This window comes from Podarcis bocagei (genome assembly GCF_964188305.1).
Source record: "Podarcis bocagei genome assembly, chromosome: 7".
NCBI classification, from domain to species: domain Eukaryota; kingdom Metazoa; phylum Chordata; class Lepidosauria; order Squamata; family Lacertidae; genus Podarcis; species Podarcis bocagei.
In genome coordinates this window covers 77,913,214-77,926,028 of record NC_138132.1, presented here as the reverse complement: position 1 = coordinate 77,926,028, position 12,815 = coordinate 77,913,214, and the positions used below count along the sequence as shown (strand labels likewise).

The following is a 12,815-nucleotide window of genomic DNA, read 5'->3' as shown; positions in this document are numbered from 1 at the left end:
GACTGCTTGCTAGTTCATCTTAGCTGCCCTCCTGCCTCTTACAATTAGACTCATCTTGAAATCCTTGTCCCACTAACAATCAGATGTATCCTGGAGGCAGCTCTCTTTATCTCATGGAACATGACATGTCAGGTGTTATAACTATATAGTAGCTGGAAGCAGGGAAACAAAAGTATGTAACCAAGAGAGAGATCAACCCCACTCAACAACGTCTAGCATTTGATAGCTGAGTGTTAAGCAAGGATACAGTAATTTCATTTTTTTAGTACCTAGTGTTTTGTATCTTCTTTTTTTCTCCTATTAGTTTTTCTGGTGTTTCTGCCTGCCTCTAAATTATTGGGATTAAAAGCGTTAGACTAGGGGTTATCAGACTTTTTAACACCAGGGCCCACTTGAGAGGACAGAAATGGTGGCAGATGGAAGCAGAGTTGGCCAAAATCAGCTGGCCATTACTGACATTGCTTTCTAGCGGTATCTAACCTATATCTGGAAATTCCTTCACCATGGCATTTTCGTTGTGGCAAGTAGCTCCACAGTTCAGCTTTATTTAAGGTCAGTATATGCCTCCTGTGTTTAGGCAAGTTTCCTGATGTAGAGGCTTTAAATGGAGACGACTTTTTATTTTCCCCTCACCACCCATCCCACAGGACTCCTAATATATATATACCTATTTTCTGCAATTTTTTCTCCCATTCTTCTTTCATATTCAACTTGTACCTTATCTCTACCCACCCCCAGTTCATCCCTCTTCCTATAACAGCTTCCCTCTTACCCCTTTCTTTCTGTCATGCTTGTTTATTATGAATGATAATAACAATTTCATTCAATTGATAATGGTAATAATGACCCTTTATTTCACGTTCTAACTTTGTTCCAACTCTGGCAACCCAGCCAGATGGGTGGGGTTATTGTATTGTTTTTATTGTTATTTCCTCTGAAAGTGGGTCAAGGCCCACTGGGAATACCACGTTAAAACATTTGACATAATACATGTGACGCACCAGGAGTTTCCAATGATTGAAGAAACTTGTTACCCATATTTTGTAAGCACTTGCCCCTACAGAAGAGAAGGGGCTTACTGCCCATTTCAAGGACTGTTCCTCAGATCCAGCAAGCTGGTATTTTACTCTCTGCCATGCTCATAACTCTTTTTTTCATATGAATATTAAAGCAGGCTTTGTTCAGGAACTCTGCTGTATAATCTAAAGCTATGGCCCTTTAAAAATGTATGGCGTCTTGGTTTCTATTTTAGCCTGCCTATTGATTTGTGGCTGCTGTCCATCCCAGAACTCTACCCAGGGAACAGATCCTTTTTGCTAAACACTCAGCTTAGCTTGGGACAGCTGTGATTAATTTGCCTTTTAAGTGGTTGGGGGAGATTGAGGTTTCAAAAACGTATTTCTCGCAAAGTTGCTGAGATTTCAAAACAAAGTTGGGCTCTCAAGATCAGGGTGGGGAACCTTCTTTAAAAGCCTGAGGGCCACATTCACTTGTGGAGAAGCTTCTAGGAGCCACATACTAGTGGTGATTGTGGCCAGAATCAAGTGTGGGTTCAGCAGCAGGCGACAGGACTCTTACCTCTGTTCAGTAAGCTGCATTCAATCCATGTAGAAGCCACATATTTTTACACCCAAACACATCTCTCCATCCCAAGAGATGGGATCCCAAGAGAGGGGCAAGCAAATTCCAGAGCACAGGTTCAGTAACTAAGAAATCCCATCTCTTAGGATTTTCCTCATTGTGGTGACATTTCATGTTGGATGTGCATCATGCATTTCTGATTTTAAAATGTTTGTTTTGTGCAGAGTAATTTACACCAGCTGCTTCTTGCCCTGAACCCATTAAGTTAGAATGGAACATAGGTTGGTCACCTCAATATGAAAGGGATATGCTGATTCTGTTTAGGCTGATGTGTTTTATCAATCTAATCTATTAAATGTATTCCATTGTGCTTTGACATTGTAAAGGACCCCCGGACAGTTAAGTCCAGTCAAAGACAACTATGAGGTTGCGGCACTCATCTCGCTTTCAGGCCGAGGGAGCCAGCATTTGTCCACAGACAGCTTTCCAGGTCATGTGGCCAGTAGGACTAAACCACTTCTGGCGCAATGGGACACTGTGACAGAAGCCAGAGTGCATGGAAACAGTGTTTACCTTCCCGCTGCAATGGTACCTATTTATCTACTTGCACTGGCATGCTTTCAAATTGCTAGAAGCTGGGACAGAGCAACAAGAGCTCACCCCGTTGTGCGGATTCAAACTGCTGACCTTTTGATCAGCAAGCCCAAGAGGTTCAGTGGTTTAGACCACAGCACAACCCATGTCCCATTGACACTGTATCCTGCTTTGGGCCTACTAGTGGTGAATAAACAGGTAATGATTTTTTTTAAATAAACCAATACCAGCAGAATGGCTAATGAGGGGAATAATTTTAAGTAAGTGTGGTATTTGATTTTTCAATTTATAAATAGGGAGCAGAGGATGTCAGCCCTTCAAGTCACAGGTTTATTATTAGAAGAACTTACAAACTGCTTCATTTTTTAAAATTTGAAAGTGATATACTATGGAAGATAGTATATCTTGATTTGATTTGATTTGATTTGCAAATCAAAACAGGGCTGAATCCACACAGAGGTGTGTCTGGCACCATCATTACACAGCTTCCAGAAAATGCTGAATACACACCTTCTTTACCCTGGCTTTTCATATGTGAGCGGCCTGTTTTTTAGGTCCCACCTTATTTTTGTGACTGTAAATAATAAGCTGTTTGAAATACTGTGTTTTAGTGTCAGAATCCACCCTGGGACCTTAGAATGAAGGGCAAGTAATAAATAAATAAGAAATATTATATAGTCATACCTTGGTTTTCAGACATCTCGAAAGTTTTGGCTCCCGAACGCCGCAAACCCAGAAGCGACTGTTCCGGTTTGTGAACTATTTTTGGAAGGCGAATGTCCTACGGGGCTTCCGGAGCTTCCTGCAGCCAATCAGAAGCCGCACCTTGGTTTCCGAACGTTTTGGATGTCGAATGGACTTCTGGAACGGATTCCGTTCGACTTCCAAGGTACGACTGTACTAAAGTCAAACAAGCACATTTCCAACTCTGATTCAGCAGCCCACACAACCACCCGCCTGCAGCATGCACACAACATATGTGAAGGAGACATACACACTGAAGGGTTATTGTGAATGTGTATCACCATTTATTGTAGTTCAAGAATCAGGAACTGAACAGAGGACACTGTCAGCAAAAAGAAAAAGAAAGAAAAAGAAAAAAGAAAACATTTCTTCTCAGGCTTTTTTTTTTAAACACTGTGGTTTCAAATCCTTTTTAAAAAGGAAATTCAAGTATCTTTAAGCAGGGGGCAGTCATACAAAAATGTTTCGTCTTTTTTATATAGTTTCTGTGTTTTTCTTAAAAAAAAAAGCAAGTCTACATTTTTTTCTGCACCCTTTTTTTGTTTTTTTGCTTTGGTAAGGCCAAGCCATGGATACAAAACTGGTACGCAACATAAAAATGGATATTCCTGCCTTCACTGGTAGGTGCTGAGACTTAAAATGATCTGCCCCGCTTGGGAGACAAGCTCTTAAAAGACTCAGAATCATCATCATTTAGCTTATTAGATCTCTGGCTTTAAAAACAAACAAAAAAAACCCCTAAAGCGTTTAAGCGTCTCCCAAAAGACAAAAATCCAATGTGCAAAAAGAAAAGAAAAGAAAAAGGCAGGGGCAGCGGGGGAGAAAAAAGGAAATCTGCCATTGTGGATTACTCTTCTCATGTATGGCTGACCAAATAAAAATAAATGAATATGTGTAATAGAAAAATATGATTCCCTCCCCAAGATTAACACTTGTTGCAGGCACACTTATCTTTTCAAGATTATGTTCTCTTGGGGGTAGAGAAGGGTTTTATTTTTTTTTTAATATACAGGGAACATTTGCTTCACATTACAGAAAAAAAACGGAGAGGGTAGTGTAGGAAAAGTTAACAGGGAAGAAAAGAAAATGTTTATGTGTGATGGGGGTCACTTTAGCAGCAAAATGTTCAAGGTTTCAACCACAATCAAATTAACGGAGACCTGGCAATATTTTTAAAACAAAAACAACACATGTTGAGGGTTTTGCTTCCCTGATCCACATGTCTTCCAGGTTCTGTTTTTTTTTTATTTTAAAAAAAGGAATTCAAGCTGTATAAACCCCAATTATGAGATGTCAGAGGATTTTGCCTCATAACAAGAGCCAGCTTCCTAAACTTATCCCCCACAACGTTATCGACCGGCGTGTTTGATCACTTAAATATATGTACAATAATTAAGCTGCTTTTTAAAATTTTTGTTGTTCCTTCTCTTCATCCACATGCTTTTATGTTGTTTTGCAGCAGGAGCAGCAGCAGCAGCAACAGGCACTGTGTGAGCTCCAGCCCAGCCAGCTTCCACTTCCAAAAGAATCAGCACACCCCCCACACCTCAATCCCCTTCGTCCTGCTCTTCACAGTTGACCTTGGCATGTGTGCTGCCAGGCAGGAGAAGGGTCCTCAATGGTCAGTGTTCTGTTTGTCTCTCATCCAGGCTTGGATTTGCTCTTTGAGCTCTGGCACTGAGTAGGGGGAGTAAAGAGGGGGAAGGAAAGTTAAACGCAAAATATCTCACTGTAACAAAGCTCAGTGGTTGAGCATCTGCTTTGTGTGCAGAAGGTCCTGTGTCCAATCTCCAGGTTGGGCTGGGAACATTCCCTGCGCCAAACCCTGGAAAGCCACTGCCAGTCAGTGCAGAAACAATGCTGAGCTTGATGGTCTGACTCAGTATAAGGCAAATTCTCATATCCACTCAGAGCACACGGAACAAACGAACATCACAAATATTTTAAAACATCAGAGAAGCATCCATGTGCAAAGTCCTCCTAAAATGAAACGGGACAGTGCCTGTCTGACTTCTAGTGGGAACGAGTTCCACAAAAACGGCTCCTCAACACTGAAGGCATGATTTCTTTTTGGTGCGAGTTGTGCTTTTGGTCCATGGAGGACCACAAATAGTGCTCTCCCCCAAAGATGAACTCAGTGATTGACTTGTACAGGGCAAGAAGCACCCTGGGCCTAAGTAATTTGGGGACTTTATACAGTAGCACAAGAAACTTGAATCTGGCCCAGGAGTACATAGGAAGCCAGTGCAGACTTTAAGGGGAGGGCTGGGCACATTAATGGAAGAGCAGAGGTGCATCAATGACTACCAGCCATGACAGGCTGAGTTGGCCATACTGCACTATATGGTCCAAGCAACATTCTTATGCAGGTGACATATCAGCAGATGAGGAAATTCAGTCCCTCAAGACAACAGCAGAAGCATAGAGCAAGGGTGATCCTTCAGATGTTGCCAGACTACAATTTCATGGTTGCCATGGACAATATTTTTCAGCTCTCAGAGCTTCCATCTGTAGAGATTGCAGAGTTTCGCAGAGGGATCCCTCCCTGCTTAAAAAGCAGACAACCTTCTGCTGAATTTGTTCCATTTGGGGCCGTTTTGTGTGTGATGGTTTTGTCTTTGTAACTCTGGATTTTTATTGTTGAAAGCTTAGAATATAAATAAATATAAGTGAACATCTTGACAAATGATTTTGGGGTGTCAGATTGCTCTACTACAGGCCAATTTCCAAGAGAAGGTTGTTGGTTTTTTTGCTTATTTATTGTATAAAAGTATTAGTCGGGGGGGGGGGGGAGACCAGCTATCAGCTCCCTTACTCTATTTTGCTTAGGTTAAAACACAAGTTTCTCTACCTGGTTCCAGCATGCTTTCCGTTAGTGTTTGCCGATTGAATGGATCTGTGGAGGAATTCAAAAGGTGCCGGAGGATGATGGATCTATCCATGATGGTCCCAGATGGCAACCTGACAGGGTCGCTCATCAATGTATCCATGAGTGGATCTGGAAGGAAAGGTTTAAGATCATCAAAACTTTAAACTTCAGACTCACTTGCAAACATTCCCAGAGAACTGAAGGCTAGAGAGATATTTTTCTTAAGAACAACCTCACACTGACAGAGGTATCATTGTTGCACCTTGAGTGCATCTATACAATTTTCTAAAAAGGAAGAAAAAGAAAAAAGCATCTGGAAAAAGCTAAACCAGCTTGCTCTTCTGCACAAGTTTACCATAAAATTTCTTTCTTTCTTAAGGGTTGCATCCAATTAAGTCACATTCAGAGGAGACTCATTGAAATTAACCAAAGTTAGTCATGGCCACTACCTTCATTTTTTTTAAAAAAATAATATTTATTAATAATTTCAAAATTACAGAAAAGAAAATTAAAAACAACACTACAATACATAGAAAAAAACAAGAAAAAAACAAGACATAAAAACCAATGCAACAATACAACAAAAAGATAAAAAAGGAAAAAAAGACACAAATCCCATATCTTTAACTTCCATTTGCTTGTTTCATTGACCTCCTCACACCTCCCTTTTTGTATTCTAGTTTGATTGATTATTTCAGCAAATTCTTTCCATCTTTCTCAGTTTTTACTAAACAATTTATCTTAACAATTTAACCTATTAATTAACTCAACAAATCCTTTCCATCCTTTCCCCATATTCTGTTATTCAAATTACCTTAAGTTATTTAACCTTATCTTACCAAAAAATACTTTAGAGCTTAACGCTTAATACTCAATTATACATAACTCCTGATATCTTTTCTACTAGAGTCATATAGTTTCATTCCAACATTTTCCCTAATGTTAATTAATTTTAGGCTAATTCCCTAGGAAAAAAAATTCTTTATAAATTTTCTTCCAATCTTCATCCAACGTCTCTTCTTCCTGGTCTCGGGTCGTGTCAGTCCTTACTGTCCATTCCATCTAGTCCATCAACCTGGTAATCTAATGTCCGATGCCCTTAAGTCTCTTTCATGTCCCTTCTGCAGATCTTCTTCTTCTTGTTTATACTTGCACTTTTCCTTGTCTTTTGTTGGTCTCTTTCTTAGTTTCTTTCCTTTCTCGTTGGGGAGTAGGTCTCTGGGGGATTCCAACCCAAAATTATCTTCGTCTCCCTTCATCCAACCAGCCCATTCCCCAGAGTCCCACTCCCCACAGTCATCAATATAGTCCAAAAAATATTTAAAAACATATTTCGAGGTCTCTCCAAAGTTAAGAACCTCCTCAGCTCCAGACTCCCCCTGGCCGACTCCAACTTCAATCTTCAAAGACAGCGGCTTATGCTCCTGTAGGGCCTCGGGTCTCTCCATTTGCAACCGCAACCTCCTCCATTATCTTCTGCACTTGCCCAATCAGTACAGGTTCCTGAGTTGGTCCCTGAATAGTTTCTATATCAATATTCCCTGTTTGTCCACAGTTATTAACCACAACAGTCATCAAATCCATTTTCTCATTCATCAAATCCATCTTCTCATGCATCTGTTCCAGCAAGGCACTTGTCTTGCATAAAGCAAGCACCAAAACTTCCTCCCAGCTCATATTTAGTCAAGGTCAAAAAGGACTGGTCCCACGATCTTAATCTGACAGCTGTAGAGTTCTCACATAGACTGCAGCAACAATTTAGCAAGCTCCCTCTAGAGGAGACAATTTCTATTTGTATCCATTTTTTTTAAGGCAAGTCCAACAAAGGAAAATTACTTTCATTTTTCAGATATTTTGTTTCTTTAGAATGCAGAAGGCAACATTGGAATCAATTTATTTCTCTTCTTTAGCTATCTGTCAAAGTATTCCATTCACAGTCAATGAACCTCTCCAAGAATTTCTGTCTCTGACACCCCGTTCCCAGGTTAGAGACGGTGGAAACTTATCATTCTTCACTCCCTCTCCTGCAGGCGTTAAACAAAGTCCCCCCCCCCCTTTCTCCTGCTTCCAAGGGGGTTTCAGTAATTATAAATTAAGGAAATTTAAACTTTTTTAACAACTTTCCAGGCTTTAGCTTACAAGGTTTTTGCTTCAGTCTATGTACAAAAAGCGGAAGGCGGACTTCCTGTTTTGAACCTTTCCGCTTCGGTGCCAAATTAAGATATTTCTTGACCCAATTTTCCGTTTCTACTCACGGGTACTTGTTTTAAATCCAATTGCCCACAGGAAAAAGTCAGCGCTCTCCGGCAATGGCCGTGCGGCTTCACTCCGTGAAAGTAGCAATCAGTTCACAGCACCGCGCTGCTCACCCCACTTCACTCCGGAGCCCCAAAATGGGGTTCCCGGTGCTTGGGGGGGCGCTCCTGGTGCCCTGCCGAACCCCACGTTCCCAGGCTTCCTCCGCCTGGGATTTCTAGCGGGTCCCCACCTTCGCCGCGATGGGAAGACCCAGTTTCCACGGAGCCAGTTCCTCCAGTCGGAGGAACTCCACTATTTGCCGATGGCGCTAACCCGGAAGTCCCTCATGGCCACTACCTTCAATGGGTCTACTCTAAACAGAAGTAGCATTGGATACAATCCGAAAATGTTAACCCCTCTTTCGATTTTAGCCCCATGATTTTAGCTGATGATTCCTGGGTGAAGCTGCAGTATCTCCACAAAAATCTACTTGCCTCTAAACTCGTCAGGAGCATCACTGTAGTCAATTTCAGCTCGGGCATTCTTGGCAACGATTTCTTCCACCTTTTCGGCTAGCAGCTTGAATTTTTCTATTGCTATTGTCGACTTGATTCCAGCTTTCCTCATCTTTGAAATGACCTCCTCAAATAGCTCCTTGCTGTAGGACCTCTGCAAAGACAGAAAGTACCACAATGATCGCATGCGCTACCAAGACCTGACAAAGCCATAAGCTCAGCGGCAGAGTGCTTGCTGAGCAAGCAGAAGGTCCCAGGCTCAATCCCCAGTACCCTTAGATAGGCCCTTAGCTGGAAACCTTAGAGAGCTGTTGCCAGTCTATGTAGATGCAAGGCTGAGCTAGATGGACCAAATGGGCTGACTCTGTATACAGCTGCTTGAAGACTAACACCTTACTGCTGTTTTAGGGGAAGGACCATCTGCTTGTATGCAGAAGGCCCCAGGAGTCAAGGGAGCCAATACTGAACTTAAAGAACCAATGGTTTGGTTCAGTATAAGGCAGCTCATCTATGTTTCTAAGCAGTTGGCTGTTCTGTGTTTAAAGCACTGCTGCAGGAACAGGGCACAGAAAGTCAGGGGGAGATAGCCAAGAGTTAAGTCCTTTCCCTGCAGCTTTTCACCACCTCCCAGCTGAGCGTTAGTGACACGGGGAACATGTGCAAAATGGAATAAAACTACTTTGCAAAGCTTATTCTGCCATTCCGGGCTGTTCATTCTGGTTTAGTGTATTATGGGAAAGGCAAAGTGCACTGAAGCCGCTTCCTTCAACCCCTGGAAATTTTTTAATTCAGCCACCACCCACTCTTTCAAATATTATTCACAGGGATAAGGACTAGAAATGTGGTATCTCTTTTTAAATGAAATTTGAGATCCTGAGGAATCTGCATTCCATACTCAGAAACAAGTTCTTTGCTTGCTTTGCACTTCAGCGGAATCACAGCACACACAACGCTGTCTTGTTCTCCTCTCCGTCCGCCCCTCTCTTGACATACTTTTAGTACTAGATACCAGGTAATTAATGGAAATGGAAATCTCTGCTATGAAGCTTTCTTGAGGCACCTGTTTACACAATGGGGGGAGACGGGATGTGCAGCTAAACAGACTGTTTGCTCTGACACAGATGGCAATCCCGACATTCCTAAAATTAACACACGGTCCGAAGCGTGAGAAAGGCTATCTGCTCCTGCAATAGATAAGTTGTGTGCACTTCCATGTCCAGCGATCAAGTGGCAGACTCTGCTGTCATGTAATCAGAAAGCCTTCTCCCTCCCTCCTCGCCATGTCAACTCCAAAAAGCCTGCAGTAAGGAGTCACAGCAAGCAAGAGCCGGCACCTGCTGGGAGCTTGCCAGTGCGATGCAGTATCACTGCAGGATGGGCAGCGCTCCGATTCCAAGGCAGTATGGTTGCCAGATAAATATCAAATCAGCCAGCGGGAGTGGGGAGGGGAAAGCAGCTGAGAGACTGTTGTAGCCAAAATATCAAGCAACAAAACCACGTGCAAGGAAACTCAGTTCTGGAGAAAGAAAGGGTAAATGTACACACAGACACACTTCAGTTACTAGGGATGGAAACCAGACTTTCTCCATCAGGTAGGTGCCCTCAGACAGGGTTGCACAGCTTGCTCTGAACAAGCAGAGCATTAAAGAAGTCAACCTGTGGTGGCATGACTTAGCAACATCGGTTTGTTCTTTCTTGGGGACTTTCTTTCAAATCAGCTCCACCACATCAAGCTGCTTCAGACATCTGATACAGATTTATCTGCACTGCAGTGATCAACACACGATGTGCCCACTCCTTCCTCGACACCAACCCAGCAGGGGAAAAAACCTCTATGCCTATATGGCACAGTGCCCAGCACACTCTTCTGGGCTTCATAAATTGCATGGAATTTTACAAATTGAAAGAAGAATTCAGCAAATGCTTTGGGAGAATCTCAACTTCAGAGTGGAGTAATTTTCTTCAAATCACATTTTTTGTGGGGGGTGGAATCCAACTGTCACAAAATAACTGAGGACTAGCAGAGCATTCACCTTTTTGCCCAAGATTCTCGCCCTTTGATTATGCTATACAGCTGTTTAAATTACCAAAGTTTCCCCTAAAAGGCAAGCCTATTAGGGAAACGCCTAAAAATCTTTGCCAAGGTTTTCATGTATCCTTACTCAAATATGCATGCACACATGAGAGGTTAAGCAACGGCCATCCCAAATTAGAAAAAACAAAACAAAATGGGCCAATATCCAACTGCTATGGAGATGGCAAAGGGAACTACGCAAGCCCTGGGAAACCCGTGGCCCTTTCAGCTTTTGTTGAGAGTCCAGCTCCCATCAGCTCCAGCTAGTTAATGGTCAGGGTTGATGGGAGTTGTCATCCAATAACATCTGGAGGGCCACAGCTTCCCCATCCCTAACTACTCATTTCCTCCCTAACCCTAACCTTCTGAACACCTTTCTTTCCTGGACTGCCCCACTCACCTGATCATCAGCTATTGCTTTTGCAAAGCGAGCGCAGTCTAGCTGCAGGTAGATGTCCGTCAGTTGGTCCAAAAGCTTCTTTGGTTCAAAGCCATACTTCTCGGGGTTCTCGACTTTCAGGTCGCGGCACTTGGGGCCGCACAGCTGCTGAAGGTTGAAGTTCAGCATTGCAGCCAATCGCGGCCCAAGCTCCTGGAAATGCCACAGCAGAAAGTATTATCATTGGAGAGGAATTCTTGAATCCCCATAAATGCCGGATGCTTAATAATAATAACGCATCCACAGGCATTTTGTTGGCCATTGTGAGAACAGGATGCTGGGCTAGATGGGCCAATGGCCTGATCCAACAGGCTTGTCCCATGTTCTGCAACTGTGCTAATTTCCCCAATGTAGCTTTGTCCATCCCCACCATTTCCTACATCAAAACCTATTTCCTTTTTCCCAATGGGAACCAAGGCTGCTTCTTAGATTCTGTTTTTCTTGGTCACACCCTTGTAGTGTGGCAGAAGGTTGCCAACTGCCTTCAGCAGTTAGGAATCTGGATCCTCATCTCATCTACGCAACCACCGCTCCTTGCACAAGAGGCACTTTTGGATTGTACACCAGGTGGCCATTCCTGTCCCCATGACTGCTTGCCCCCTTGCAGGCACCTACCTAGTACTTTTCAGGCTGCCCCTGGCTTGATGGCAAAGGCTTCTAGCACCATGTGGACACCCGAGGCCACTAACCCAAGGGTAGCCAATGTGGTGCCCTCCAGAATTTTTGGACTACAACTCCCATCAGCCCCAGTTGGCATGACCAATAGTCAGGGATGATAGGAACTGTAGTACAAAACCCCTCGTGTTGGTTTCTTTTGCTCCAAGAAACTGTGAAGAACAAGCCTTGGTTTATTATTGTGGTTTGGAGGCAACATTGAGCCAGGGATCAAGGTTTACTTCCTCTGTAGAGGAACAAAAGGAGCCCAAATAGTTTAGGTCAGGCATCCCCAAACATCATCCCTGACTACTGGTCCTGTTAGCTAGGGATGATGGGAGTTGTAGTCCCAAAACAGCTGGAGGGCCGAATTTGGGGGTGCCTGGTTTAGGTGAACTGGACCTCTGGAGTTGTAGCCAACTGAAACTCATGGGTCTAAGCCATGCCCATTCGATTCAATGGGTCTACTCTGCACAGGACTAGCACTGCATACAACCCCATATCTTAGCCACAGTGAAGAGATCTTAAAATGTTACATCTATTTCAGGCCTTACACTCTCTGGCCCGATCCATAACCTGCAGTGGCTGAGATTCCCAAAAGGTGAGAGTCTCAACGATGAGAACTTTTAAATCACAGGTGAGGCTTATGGCTGCATCCACAATAACACCGACTTTGAAGAACTCAAGCTGGCTGGGCTATGAATGAACCGCAGAGCCAGTAATGTAAGTAAAACCTGCAAATCAAGTTGCCACCTATTTTATAATTTAAAGCGCCTCATCACAAACCTCAAGCTTATACTCACAGGTCTGAGGAAAGGCTTCTGAACTTGTTTGGTGAGGATGTGGAACATATCGACTGTTTCTGTCGCCAGGGCCAGGTAAGAGCGTGACACCCTCTCATCCTGTGCCAGCTGAGACTGCCGTGCTTGTTGCTGGTCCTAGAAGAAAAGGCGCTGCAAATCAAACTGCCTCTACCTCAGCATCAAACAAAACAAGCAGCTGGTATATGTTATCAAATTTACAGCCACATCTTCCAGCAGCAAGACACCCTTGCTTCATCTCACTGCTCCCACCCCCAATATCACAAAGCACCAGATGCAACCAACA

General features: G+C 43.2%; 1 protein-coding gene across 5 annotated transcripts in view; it reads right to left on the bottom strand.

Moving 5' to 3' along the window:
* Nucleotides 1-3,180: 3,180 nt before the first annotated feature.
* Nucleotides 3,181-12,815, bottom strand: part of UBE4B (ubiquitination factor E4B) — a 77,144-nt gene continuing 67,509 nt past the window's right edge. For all 5 annotated transcript variants that reach the window (XM_081201392.1, XM_081201393.1, XM_081201396.1 and 2 more), the window contains 5 exons: nt 12,512-12,646; nt 11,016-11,207; nt 8,521-8,695; nt 5,771-5,917; nt 3,181-4,596 (listed from right to left, as the gene is read on the bottom strand). In XM_081201392.1, coding sequence (XP_081057518.1) covers nt 4,535-4,596; nt 5,771-5,917; nt 8,521-8,695; nt 11,016-11,207; nt 12,512-12,646 — 711 coding nt within the window. In that variant the 3' untranslated portion in view covers nt 3,181-4,534. The remainder of the gene's footprint in view (nt 4,597-5,770; nt 5,918-8,520; nt 8,696-11,015; nt 11,208-12,511; nt 12,647-12,815) is intronic.